This window comes from Geospiza fortis, unplaced genomic scaffold (assembly GCF_000277835.1).
Source record: "Geospiza fortis unplaced genomic scaffold, GeoFor_1.0 scaffold98, whole genome shotgun sequence".
NCBI lineage: Eukaryota > Metazoa > Chordata > Aves > Passeriformes > Thraupidae > Geospiza > Geospiza fortis.
The window spans coordinates 11,520,354-11,535,034 of record NW_005054306.1 but is presented as its reverse complement, the minus strand read 5'-3'; the positions used below and the strand labels follow the sequence as shown (position 1 = coordinate 11,535,034).

At 38.1% G+C, this 14,681-nt stretch overlaps 1 protein-coding gene across 1 annotated transcript in view; it reads left to right on the top strand.

Annotated features, from left to right (window-relative positions):
* The window catches only part of PTPRK (protein tyrosine phosphatase receptor type K), a 297,434-nt gene that overhangs the window by 125,548 nt on the left and 157,205 nt on the right, over window positions 1-14,681 (top strand). Inside the window, exon 7 of the mRNA XM_031066727.1 lies at window positions 11,674-11,967. Within this exon, the coding sequence (XP_030922587.1) occupies window positions 11,674-11,967 (294 nt within the window). The remainder of the gene's footprint in view (window positions 1-11,673; window positions 11,968-14,681) is intronic.

Below are 14,681 nucleotides of genomic sequence, written 5' to 3'. Positions count from 1 at the left end.
TGTCTTGATCAAAAACAGTATTTAAAATTTCTGAAAAAGTGTTCCCAGCTTTGGGGCCAACAGAGCTTGCTGGTAAAATTGCACAAAAACTTTTTTTTCCCCATGATGGCATGCTTTTGTCACCAACATTTATGTAAAATGTAAGGGCTACTTTAAGGTATTACTACCATATGGTGACAACTGATTTATTTTTGTCTCCAAATCTTTTGTAATGTGCTCTTAGGTGCTTGGTTGAACATGAAGAACCAACAAAACCCCAGCCTTCAATGAAATGCCTGTTATGCACAGGCATATGTGTAAATGTAATAAACAATATGGGTTACTTGTGCAACCTTTGAAGGTAGCAATTTCCACAATGGTGCTTATTATTATAAACTATATTATTACCGGTGGATCTTGTATTTGGAGAGAAAAGCTGTACTGTACAATTTCTACCCTAATAATTTCTTCTCTTATTATTTCTGTAGAGTTGTTGATTTTGTTTGCCTTTCCTTTGTGAATACACAAGGCTGGTTCCAGAACTTCGAGTTTGCCAGCCCAGCTTAAGTAGATATTGGTTAGTATCATATTCAAGAATTAAAATATGCAATAGCAGAATAAGAAGCTGTATATTCTTGTTAAGTTTGCTCATTAAAGAAGTTGTAAGATAGTTCAGAATGGTTAAAATAAGAGAGCAAAGAGAGGATTTTTTCTAAACTGAATGTTTGCGTCAATTAAAATAAGATGTAAAATTTAGACTCTTTTGCTCTACTCAGGGAGTTTCTGTTCCAGATTCATATTGATACTTTGAACCTTTTTTGCAACAAAACAAAGATAACAGGCTTTTGTCTACTCATACAAAATCATAATATCTCATAAAGATCTCATTAGCATGCAGAACTGATGGGGTTTTCTGTTATTATTTGTTTTTCTAGAAATTTCTTTCAGACTTTTCATCAGACTCAGAATCCATTTGGCAATGGGGTGAATGACAGCTGCATTGTTACCCTCATTTCACAGGTATTTCTTTACATCTGTCCAGCTGCTGTGGCAAGGATGATGGTTACTTTTGGCCACGTGTGTCCCCCTGCCCCTTTCTGAGGCTGATTTTCATGGTAAAAGCAAGATGTAGTAGCCAGCACCTTCTTAAAAGGTAGTCTCAGTCCTTGCCTTCCTTTTTCGCCTCTCTCAAACACAAAGGTGAACTTGTGTTTCTGTTTGTCTGCTGACACTGGCTTTTGTCTGAAAGCAACTGGAAGCTGCTGCAGGAACCTGGAAAGCAGGGAACTTCCAAGTCCCGCCCTGCAAGCTGAGCTTTAAACCTAAACCTCTGTGAATGTAGTGTAGAGGAGTGACACTGCAAGCAACACTGATGGTGGGAGGTGGAGGAGTAGGGTTGCCCTCTGAGGTGCATGTTAGATGATGAATATTTCACATCTGTGAGGTAAAACTGTGATGTAAAAACCATTTTGGTTTCTGTTGGTTCATTGCATAGATTGAGGGAAGTGTCTCAGTGCCTCCTAAAATTAGTCCCCTTCTCTGTCATTCCAGCGGGCTGCCTTCAGGCATTTTTGGCAAGAAATGTTTGGACATGCTGTAATAAGAAATGTGAAGACATTGCTGGTGGGAACATCTATATGTGTCTTAGAAAAGATTATGAATAGAAAGAGAGGGATTTGAGCGAGAAAACAGCCCCTCAAAAATAAATTTGCTCAAAAGTGGTGATGAATTCTGTCATTTCTCCCTGTAGATTTGCATAGGCTGAGTGCACACAAAATCCCTGTACATGATCATTAATGTGTAACCCTTACATTACCTTCCTTTGATGGTAGTATTCAAGTGCTGACAGAAAGCTTTTACCGTACATGAAATGGGATGCCTGAGAAAGAACTTTGCTGAATGCCTTCCAAGTCTGAAGGGGAAGGTTTTCTATTCATCTCTGCCCCTTGTGCATTTTTAAGGTCTTGCCTTAATAATAAGTGTGTGACTTTTCCCTTTTCCCTCTCCCTCCCTTTTTCTTTCCCTCTCCCTTTCCCCATCCCTGTGCATCAATTATTTAGCCCATAGTTTGAGTTAATGGTTACTGTAAAATCAGCCTCATCTCTCACACACTTAAGTTTATGTAATTGCTATTAAATACAACTGTAAATGCTTGGAAACCAAAGCCATGCTAGCTATTCCTCTCATCTGCAGGTACGTTAGACTTCAGTACCCTTCTGGTACAAGGTCATGTACAGCTCATTGCATTTATGGAGTATGATCCAATTTTGAATCCTGTCTCGCGATGCTACTGTCCCAACAGCACGACACATTTTTTCTCTGCCATTTAAAAGGCATGCAGGAGAGCTGGTGATAAAAATTTGTAGTAGTACTGGCGTGTGACTTCCAAAATAAGGCATACAGGAGAATTCCCAGATAGGCAGGAGTGCTGTCTGGGTGATTATTTTTAGTTTTCAAGTTTTATAGATAGGTAGAGCTAGTGAGGTGTAAATCCGTGTTATTTTTTTTCCCCTCTTTGTATTTTTATCTATTTATTGATTTATTTTTGCTTCACTGAATCCTATTGAAATGCTCTGGTTTTGTTGCAGGCGTTTGCATTTTTTGAGTTTGATTATAAATATGTCACTGTAACTTTTGTCTGTCAGAAAGTTTCTATATTTGGGTTGTTTAGGCAGTAAACTGAGTGTGTGAGCATAACTACAGCATCTACAGATATAAGAATAATGCAAAAATCTTCACAATCTCAACAGGGCCAGTTCAGAATTAAAATTAAATAAAAATTAAAATAATCCAAGTACTCAGAAAAGAAATCTATTCCCATCACATGTTGCATCACCATATGAAAGAAAATTCTGGAGTCTCTAAAACAATTATTTGTTTTTCTTCAGGTATTCTTTCTGTAATCTGTAGTTGTATTCCTTCTCACCATTGACAGCATGTGGATGTGCATGCAATCACAGTATTGTCAAATTGCAAAGCCTTGTAGAGTTGAGAGTAATTCTTGGGAAGCACCAATTTTGAAGAAGGTATTAAACTTTGTTCTCAACCTACTGGTTCCTGACAATGAAGCAGATAAAATATTTCTTTCCAACAGTAATCTCAACATTGACATCTCGAGGGCATTACTGATACATGTGGATAATGAAGTCATTGTAATCAAGTCTTTGCTGGAGACATTTCTACAGCTGAGTCATTTATGCTGACTGATTTTCTTTTTCCTATTTAAAATTTGAATGTTTTCTCATTACAGGCACCTCTTTTTCTTACATTGTGCTGCATCTGTGTCTTTACACAATGCAGTCTTTTTGACAAAATGTGTCATAATCTTCTAATTGATTCCCATAGTAACATAGCTACTATCATTCAAAAACTAGGCATGTGTCCTGATCATAAATTGGTTAGAGAGATGACATATTCCAATTTTTAGACAGACTTTTTTTTTTTTAAACATATGAGCTGGGCATGTTCTTAACCTTGTTTACACTTTCTGCTGACAATGCTAAAGCTGCACACTGTTCCTTTATTTTAAAGGAAGATAATAAAATGAGTGTGGTGGTGTTTCAAATCAAGGTGAATAAAGTGCCACAGTGATGCATAGGATATAACATCACTATGCAGAAGTTAGCAGTTTTTGCTGCTGAAATAATTCCTATTTCAGCACTTTAGCTGGTCACTAACTGCCACGTCACCTAAATTAAATACATTTTAGCTGCATGAGCTTGCAGACTTTGTCGTATCTACGACACAAACTTTATATATTGGGTGCTCAAAGCTAAAACAGTAGCTAGAAGTGAGCTTGTGACCTACTATTCCTGTTTGCAGACCCCAAATTAGAGAAATTATGTTGAAATATGTCAGTACCCTACCTAAGCCAGTATTGTGAGCTCCCTGTTCAGTTTGCCATTTGTTTGTTGCTGTTTTTTTCTCCAGTGATTGATTCTCTAGGTAGTTACCTGAATTTCAATGTTATAGATATTTTTTTAATGTTTATTTAAAATTGATCCTTTCAGTTTTTCCATTTCAAGTAATAAAAGACAATGAAAATGGTCTTGCAAACTCTCTTCAGAGAGTTGGATAAATCACTTGATACCACCTGGTCACTAAACCATTACTTAGAATGAGTTCTTTTGTTCCAGACAACTAACTTTCTTAATTAAAATGTAACATTTTGTAGGTGTTTTGTCTCAACCTCTGGACTAGCAGCTAGTGCCAAATACTCTGCAGTTGTGATAAATTCTATTTTAAAGTCACAGAAATAATTTTCTGAAGTCACAGAAATAGTCTGCATAAGTGAAATTAAAAAGAAAAAAAGAGTTTGAGGAAAACCTTTATAGCAGAATCGTAGATCATGAGCTGTTTAAGTTTCTTCATGCAGCCACCATCACTTATGGTCACAGGACAGCAGCTGAGATAAATTGGAATTAGTTTTTGATCGTGTTGGAGTTTGGTTTGGTTTTGGCTTTGGGGTATTTTTTTTGTTTTGTTTTTTTTAACTCAAGACAGGCCTGTAGCTACATGGAACACTTCACTGTAAAAACCTTCTGACTTCTACATGAAGAAGTCATTCTATGGTGTAATATATAAAAGTTAGTTATTTTTATGAAAAAGTCTGCCTTCTCATCAGTACAGTGCCTTCTCCAAGCTAGTTGTAGAAGACAAAGATGGGAGCAATAGAAACTTTCCTATCAGAAAAAAAAATTGACAATCTACAATTGTTAACAATGTAGAAAATGCGTAAAATGAGTAAAACTTGATAAACAGAGAGACATTTTTGTCCACTGTGAGGAAAAAAAGAAAAGAAACAAATAAGTGTATTAAGAAAATGGTAAACGAGTTTATGAACAAGAAGAAAAGCCAACTGATGTCTTGGGGAATTATTAATTAAATGGCCAAGGCTTGTGAGAGCTCCAAAGGACTTGCAGTTGGTTGGGTTTTTATTGTGTTAATTTCTCAGCACCGTTTGGTCTTGCAGTAGTGGAGGTGATTGTAAAATTTCTCTGAGGTGAGTTATTTTGAGGGCTGCAGATGGTTTAAGAAAGCATGCCTTCCTGCAGCCTCTGCAATGTGCCCTGCCCAGCGGTCGAGCTCATCCTCCTTTATTCTGACGTTTTTCAGATGCATTGTGTCTCTTGGGCAGGAGTAATCTACGGAGCTGATGTATAGTATGTCTGGCTGAGAATAAGCTTGCACTTGTTCTTCTTCTTTGTCACAGGAATAAGGTGGGCTGCTGAGGCGAGAAAAGCTAGTACCATTATGTGGTGTGCAGGCAAGAACCTCATTAACTAAGTCCCTCGTGGCAGCATTTCTCACCGAAGGCTGGCTGTGTGTCTGCACCTATGAATTGGGTAGTTAACATTGTCCTGATATAATTTTGTTTATTGGACTTCCCATGTGAAGTCTGATTAGCGGTTAGGTCTTGGAGCAATGTAGACCTAGAGGTGTGTTTTCAGTAATGCTGAAAAAGAAAATATGCCACATTCTTGGTTTTTTGGCTTTGGGTTTTTTTCCCAGTCTTTGTGCATTTCCTGATTTTCAGAAGCCAAGGAGAGTGCTCATCTCCCATTACTGAACTGTCTTCAATGTGTTGCACAAACTATCTAAGGCATATTTTGTCTTGGATGTCTTATTCAGCAAAACCAGTAAGAACCAAAGGACTCATTAGAGATGGAGCATATAGGGTGATAGCTGTGAGTGCAGTCTGTCATGCACAGAAAGAGAAAACTTAAGATCTTGTTGGAAATTTAAAAATAAACCTCAGAGTGACTGCAGTTTATTTTTAAATTTCCAACAAGATCTTAAGTTTTTTTGTGACTTTAAGGTTCATGGTACCTCTTCTGCTCATCAGGTCTGTGCTTTCAGCTTGGCATCCTTCAGTCCTCTGCATTTAACCTGCTTTTTAACTGAGCAGAAGAATTTCCTATCAGGCAAGTAGTGTTTTGTGTAATGCTTTCCCCTTAGTTGGCAAAGTCCCCTGTTTATGTTTATACACCTTGTACTGGTGCTGAGGGGTGGCAGGTCTTGTCGAGCTGCTATCAGTGTAGATGACAGCCAGGTGTCCTTGCAGATAGGCCAAGTACAAAATAAACTTATTTGTCTTAAATTCTGATTTTTATTTTTTTTTCCTGTCAGAGCAGTACTTCCTTACAATTTTGGAGAGCTGAATGAAATATTTCTAGTCTCAATTAAAGATATGCCAGATGCAGAATAATTTTTTGCAAAAATAAAAAAAAAAACAAACCGAGTGTTTGGGCTCAAAGCCTCCATGGTTTGTTTTTATTTTCAAACCTTTCATAATTCATTTTGTCACAGCCTTCATGACCGCATAATTTCTTTCAGTTAGACTTCTTTGGAGCTGTAGGTATGAGAAACATCTTCTGTTTTCTCCCCAGCTTAAAATTAAGAGAATGCAGATTTTCCTACTGTTTCTGTTCTTCAGTTACTGTTCTCATTGTTCCATTTGTGGCTTAATACTCTTTTTGAATTTAAGTTTTCAGTCACTACTTCTTGTTAATTCTTTTTTTCTGCTGGATTAACCCGCTTTTTAAGACCAAGAATGTTGTTTCCCTGCTAGTGCTTGACTGCCATAACTTTTTCTTCTAAATGTCAATCATGTTCTCCAAATTTTAAACAAATATTTCTACTTCTTCTGGTTTTCAATACTTTTTAAAACACATGAATCTCTAGAGCAGTATGTAGTCTTCCAGAATGCAAAGAGTACTGAAGCATTGTAGCTCTTGGAAGGAATTGGCAGCCTGCTTCCCCATGCCCTTCTGCCCTCATGCCATGGGTCTTCTGATGCAGCTTTGCCACGATATCTGCATGTGCAATCTGGAGCCCAGTGCAGAGGTGCACTTCTCCACAGGTCCAGCTTCTGGCAAGCAGGGATTCAGCCCTTACCCCTCTATGCCTTGGGTGTCTCACATTGCCTGGGTGTCCCACACCTGTGGTCCCTGGTCCCACAGGGCTTCCTATGGCAAAAATTGTGCTCCAACGAGACATAGCCAGTGTGGGTCAGCCACTGAACTTCAGCTGAATTCAACTAGAAAACGAGAGAGGCTGTAAGAAATATGCAGACATGCTTAAACAGCTTTGCAAAAAATTTCTCTAGAAGAGGAAGTGAGTTAGGTGGGAGCTGAGTCAGTCTTTAGTCATTTGTGGAGACATTTTTGCTATACTCCCTAGAACATCCAGTATTAGCTGTATTTACATGATTTCATATTTTTGCTTCTTTGAGTTATGACAAATTTTAAAGTAACTTTGTATTTTGGTTGACCTACTTTCTTGATAGCTTATGGTGTAATTAAAAAATCAATTTTAGTTTCTGAGGAGGTGAAGCTGATGTTGGTCTTCCTATAATGAATGAATGCTTTGGTATACTTGTAAAAATTAAACTTTTTGTGATTACCCTTGTTGTGTGTATTGGGTAAGCAGTTAATGCTCATCAGCATACCAAGTGCATGGCTTGGTGTGAGATATTTCGCAGAGCAAGCTGAACATGCTGTCAGCAGAGGGAAGGAACAGTGTGTGCATGAGTGGAGGAGACTTGCCAGCTGTCACTGCCCAGCACCAATGTTTGCAGGTCCTGTACAAGGCACAAGTACAGGATAAGAGTGGAGAAAGGCATGTACCTGCTCTGAGTGTTTATGCTGTGGGCTGACCAGCCCTCTTCTCCCCCCTCTCCAAACCCTTCTGCTCTCTAGCAAGAGTCTCTTGTGAGTGGTACATGTTATGCTCAGCAAAACATGACTCTTGTAAATAAGATTTGAAAATAAGATTATATCAGGCATGCATCCAGTATCAGCTTTTGCTCCAAAATGGAACAATATGTAGGATTCTGGTTTATTTTTATTTTTTTGCTTTGAACTGATCATTAACAGTACACAATTGCCAGTAAGACACAAATGAAACTACCTTCCTTTGTTTTTAATTTAGGAAGTGTTTAATCTTGGAAGGCAATTTAGTATAATGTGCATATGTGGCTTGAGAATATTGGAAATTTTATGTGTATTAGTTACTATACAAATAGCACTAATGACCTTTTCTGGTTGCTTTTTCTCTCTGTGAATGCGTAATTATTCGCATACAATGTTTCATATTAAAAATATGACACAACAACTTAACTGTAGGAAGACTGGTAGAGGAGGTTGAAGTTGCATGCTTATTCTAGTCATTGGTGCCTAAATATCACACTATGTTTAATATACAATGTCATATACATACTGATGTGAGCATAATGTACTGCTAGTAGTTCAGCAGAATGAGAACTTAGTACTGATGAAATGTCAGTCTTAATTTTTTTATTACCTTAGCTGTGGGCATTTTATGTCAAAACCAGAGCTGACCAAATACTGCAGCATGCTATGCATGAAAACACTTTCATTTATTTAATATCTTGCAGATGTACAAGTGGTCTTTTAATATAGTCTTTCTGTGATGTTAGTGGCCGTGAAAACTAGAAGGATATAATCAGATTTAACACCTTTATACACTGGCTAAAAATATAGTCAGAAAATGAGTGGGTAATTAAGCTGGTTACATTGGATAAGGAATCTTAAATTTTGTGCTTAGCAAAGGAAGAAATGAAACTCACCATTGTAGTGTCTTTGATCAAACTTTTTAGTGTATCTTAAATGCCTATTAAAACTGTGATTCTACTGATAAGTTAAACCATCTATGGATTGAAATATTTTCCCATAAGTTATGGTTTAGAACCTTATGGCTTTTCACAGAGAGTTCATGGCTAAGGAAAGGAAAATTGATTGCTGAGTATACTGTATGCCTTAGCCATATCTCCTCATAGTAATTGAGGAAGGTCGGTTCTTTTTGGCAGAAATAAAGGGCACAGCTCTCCTGTTGGGTTGGAATGATCAAGGCAGGCAGAGTGTGGAGGGACATCACTGTGCTGCCTCACCTGGCTTTGGGTCTGGGTGACTGGAAGCCACAAAATGCATCTGAGTAGGGACCACCTGCATTGCAGCATACTGACAGGGCCAGGGAGGAGGAAAGGTGCTGTGGTGGGCACCTGGTGACCCTTAACTTCCTGTAATTCTACCTCTAATCCAGGCTCTGAACATCTAAACCATCACCTGGCTGGGCTGAAGCTGGGTTTTTATGTTGTTTATAAGCCAGAACAAACTTCTGAGAGGGTGATTTTCTTTAGGGTACTTTTTCATGCATCTCCTTTTATTTTTCATGCCTCATGTAAGAGGTTTTTCATTTTTTGGCAGGCTGTCTTCTCAGGGCACTCTGAAACTGGATTATTTACTACAGGTAGACCCAGATTGCTAGGGTAAAAAAAGCCAGCAACATATACTTCCTTGAAGGATTTAAATTATGTTTTAAAACTCACTGAAAGAAAAGTATTGTTGATATGTGTGGTATTTTATATGGGAATGGCAACCAAAACATTAATAATGGCTTTGTTCTATCTTTTTTAGCTATCAATGGCAATTTTTAAACTGTAAAAGTTTCAGGTTGCTGTATATACAAAAGGAAATTGTGATTTCAAATTATAATTGGAGATGTGGTTATAGAATAATGAATGGGAATAATTAATAGAAAGCTAATTGGGTAACATCAGAAAAGTTTATCCTGGTATATTGGGATTGCATGCTTCAGTTGATACTTAGTGTACTTTTGGGATTTCTGCTTGCACCTCACCTCTGGTTCTGATAGTATATTATATTATGAAGAATATTAATAATGCTGCAGAACAATTACTTGTTCATTTGCTAACTGATTAAAATTCATGCATAATTTATTGGAACTGGGAGAGACTTTATAAATAAGTCTCCTTGGCCTCAAGAGCTTAAAAACAAAATGCGTATGCTAATATAAGAATGTGCTTTACTTCTTAACATAAAAACTTAATAGGCAATACCCTCATTAATGAGAGGTTTTATTTGTGATAATCCAGCTCTTAATCAAAGTGTATACTTCTAAACATAGCCATATGTTTTAGAAGTTTATAACTTGGAGTTGGTAGTGCATCATGCTCATCAATGATGATGTTTTCTGTTGTAATATACACTGACCTTAGAATACATTAGTTGGACATTTAATATGTTAGCTCCACAGCAAATAAACTGCCCTCATTATGGCCAGTTGCATTTCTGATCTTTGATGCAGGTAGGGATCTAAATCAATTCATAAGCACATACATTGCCAAAGAAGGGTAAAAGGTTAATAATTAATTGAGGTACTTTTTATGGTTTTATATATCCTGAAGCAGAAACAGAAACACCTTGGAGTGCTCACCTTTCACTCTGGGGGGAAAAAATCAGGTCCCTCTATGGCATGGCTACAGATTCCCTGGTCTCCAAACTGAGTGGTTTGAGAAGCAGCTGATTTAGAAAAAGGTCCTCAAGATATGTGCCAAAATCTGGGAAACTGGGTTGCTTATAGAGCTGGTAAATATACTGCTTGGAGCAAGCTGTGGTACCTGGAAGGGAAGCAGGCAGAACCGGGGCTTCATCATGAACTTCATCATGCAGGGAGGATGGGATGTCAAAGGAGGTCCACCACTCCCCACCACGTGTTCTGTCATTGACACTGGTGGCATCATCCCTGGGAGGCAGAATACGTGCGATGCATTTGTGTCTTAACTTCTGTCGTGTAGAATGTAAGGGTCCCCTGCTAGGGAAACCTTGCGGTCTGGGGTTAAAAGTTATTTTTAATGTACTGGCCATGAGATCTCCTCTACCTGCTTAGAGTTGCTGATTTGTTAGTTCTGCATGGCTGCTATGTGAACCCCTGTGTGCACTGAATTTAGCATTGTTGCCTAATTAACTGAAACAAATTAGCTGAAATATGAGCCATCTGGAATGAAAATGAACCTTCCTTGTTTATCAGTGAATTCATTTTATTAGAAAAATACGTGTTGCCTGTGATTGTTTCTTAAAATAAATCATGCTGAGGCAATCTTTCTATGTTAACATTTCTCAGGGTAGGGGGGACCACCTCTTTCTGTTTGGTCTGTCATTACCTTTTTCACTTTGCAGCTGCATTGAAATACGTAGGCAGGCAGAAGCTGATGAGAAGAGGGGATGACAAAAGGCAACACACGTCCTATTGTTCAAGTTGCAAAATCTGTAGTAACTTACTAAAGAATAAAATATTATATGTTGTTGCCATATGTCTTTATTTTGTCATTCTCCTGGCAGCTTTGCTCAGTTCTGAGTATTCTGAATGCCTGTAATAAGCATCTGTATCCTTTTCCCTAACTGCATCCAATGGGTTTCAGATTAACTGCAGTGATATTCATTTTTAAGAATATTCTGTGCAGGGGTAGTGTATCATTTCTTGCAGCTCTTTCTATAAGGAAAGTGCAAATGTGGCTTCAGTCAATAAAAGAAAATTTCAAATTATTGGTAAATTATATAAATGAGCATAGTTTTGTTCCGAAAAAAAAATCTCAAGCAGCAGCAATATATAAATCAGACAGGATTTTGTGGTCTCTAGCTGAGATTTTTAAAAGGAAAACACAGCATTGAGCAGATGCCATTAGTGCGCCACTCACTTCCATCAGCTGAAATTCTCCTCAGCTCTTCTTCACTCATGTCAGTTAGAATTTCTTTCTGTGGTTTGGAATGCTTGCTGACCAAACTCTGACAACTCCCTGTGTAGAGACCCCTCCTCTTAGTGGGTTTTCCAGCTTTTGTTTTATCGCTGCCTTATCTTTTGTCTCCCCTGCAGAGCCGCCTCGCCCAATAGCACCCCCACAGCTGCTGGGCGTTGGGCCCACGTACTTGCTTATCCAGCTGAATGCCAACTCCATCATTGGGGATGGCCCCATTATCCTGAAAGAAGTGGAGTACAGGATGACATCTGGGACTTGGACCGAGACCCACGCTGTCAATGCACCAACGTACAAGCTCTGGCACCTGGACCCTGACACCGAATATGAGATTCGGGTCCTGCTCACACGCCCGGGTGAAGGTGGCACGGGGCAGCCAGGACCACCACTCATCACCAGGACCAAGTGTGCTGGTGAGTGTTGCTCTGGAAAAATTACCAAAAAACTCAAAGCTGTTTACTTTATGGTTGAATTGATTGGCAGGCCTGTTGGCTCCAATTAACTTGTATCAGGACTTAAGGATTCCCTTCACACCCACAGGATCCCCAAGTTTCTGGATCAGTAAGGATTTTCTGTGTCCTTTACTTTGCCTGGTCATTGTTCTAGGTTGCTAACCCTTGGAGGGTAGATTAGGAAGCGAGAAGTTGGAAATCTAAGAAAACAGTTTGCATCTTGTCACGTAAGGAAAGAGACCTCTTGATTTCTGGAAAGTCCTGGCCTCCTTGTTTCTTCACCTTTGTATTTTCAATTACATTTTAAGCAAACTTGCACATAAAGCAAACTGCATGGGAACAAGGATATGTTTTAGAAATAGAATTGTGGGGGGAAAAAATGTAGTGTACTTCTGCATAATTTGTCTTTTCCCAAGCAGTTACATACAGCCTGACAGAATCTCCTGAATTAGAAGAACTAAAATACAAATACTAAAATCTCCAGCTATGACTGCTCCCCAGTGAAGTGGTCACAGCAGCAAGCCTGCCAGAGTTCAAGAAGTGTTTGGACAACACTCTCAGGCTCATGGTGACTCTTGGGGCTTTCCTGTGCAGGCCTGGGAGTAGGACCAGGTTATTATGGGACCCTTCCAACTCAGGATATTCTATGATTCTGTAAATTGTAGAATACAATTGAAAATACAAATAGAGCGTTTTCTCCATTTTTGGCTTCTATTACCAAAATCATGAGCCCTGCAGTTTGTTTCCTGTTTCTCAGAATGCCCCTACGTGGCCAGCACCAAGAAGATTAAACACTGTCAACTTGTGTTATATGCTGTTCCTTCTAAAGCTACTTAAAGTTATTTTAATCTCAGCTTTCACAAGGAAAAAGATAATAACTATGTCTCATAGTTTCAGGGGAGAAAAATTATAGATTTGGATCTCAGACTGTGAGGAAAATAAGCATAAATTAAATTGTGGGGTTTTCCCTCCTAGTCTCAGGACTTCTAGGGCCTGACAATATTTTAAAGTTGGCACAGTATTTGATTTAGCAAAGAGTGTTGATAACCATCTATTCACAATTGCATTAAAGTAATCAGAAGGACAAGATGGAGTCTCAGGTTTCCATTTGTCATATATATATGTGCACATGTGAATCAGAAGTATAAATAGTTTTTTTCGCAAGTTGAAGACAGATCTCTGATGGATGAACACTCACTTTGTTTACTTAAAGAAGAGTGTCAGGGTCTGGACCAGAAGCTAGGAATTCTAGCAGACTAGGTCAGTGGGTATGAATTCCAGAAAATTAGAGGATCTTTTTTAAAGTTGCTCACAGTACTGTCAGAAGCTGATACATGAAGCTGGAGTAAGACCTAGCTGAAGGCACCTTTTGGAGTTTGTGATTGTATTTATAATTTAGTCTATCTTTCCAGTGAAGTAGAAAGATCTACGTGTCTATCTGAGTTAAGGTGTCGGTCTTTGAGATCTAAGTAAGGTTAAAGTATTGGTTTATTGCACAGAATTGGCTTAGACATTCTGAAAAAGTAGGAATTGGAAAACTGCTTCTGTTTTAAAGAGGCTGAGCCGATACTAGCAAATTGAAATGTTCAGGTTGTTTTCATAGCGCTTGAAGAAATGTAATTTAATTTACCCAGGTTGTGACAGAGTAAAGATTTTTTGTGGGAAAGGAAGTAATTATGTGACGTATTTTTAGAAACCTCATGGGGGAAATCATGTTATTGTGGGTGTGTTTTTATATTTAATTTTTTTTTAACATAACACTCACATGTAAGGCTCCAAAATCTAATCTGGTTTAAGAAAAAAATTCAACTCCATTTAATCCACTATGAAATTAAGCAGATAAAAAAAAATACTTGAGAAGAAAATTCTGAACTTTCTGTGACAGTGTGCATAATTTTAATAATAAAAATTTAAGCTGTTTACCTTGCAGGAAACAGGTTAACAGTAAACAGACTGATTCTTCCTATTTCATTAAGTGAAGGCAAATAATTGTTACTACTAGCTAGTTTCAGCTAGAAGAAGGTGTGTCAACAAGGGTTTGTGAAGACTGAAATATTGTGCACATCATCAGGGATGAGTCAGGGACAGAGCCAGATTGAACGCCTTGCTGCCTCCTCACCTGTCTGGAAAATGAGACAGACCTTCCTTTTCTGCAGTGTTCTCCCAAGGCTTCTGATAGATAACTCCAGGTCCTTGTCAATATAATTTTTTTCGTTGAATATACTAATATTTTGCTTTTAAAAGGCAAATTATAAACATCAAAATTAGTCTCTTCCAAAGCAAAGATTTATAAAAAAGGCAAAGGTAATAATGGAATATCTCACCCTGCAGTATTTGCTGCTGCTGGTATTGTACCAGTGACTGGCAGGTGATTTGCTGTGCTGTATTAGATGACATCTCTACAGCAATATCTTCTTTCTGGAGTTTCTTCAATTATTCCTAATTCTCATTTCTGACAAGCTCACTTATTTTTCAGACAGATACTCTCTTTTCTGTCAGTGCTCTTTGTCAATTTTTTCTTTCCATGAGTTTTACTCACGCTAGTTCAAATTCTGAAATAAGTTATAATTGATTATCTGCTCAGTATCAGATGGAATGGTGGAAAAGAAATGAATTTTTAACATGAAGTTTGACTGCTTTCTATACAGATTAAAAAGTGTGCATTAGTGAATGTT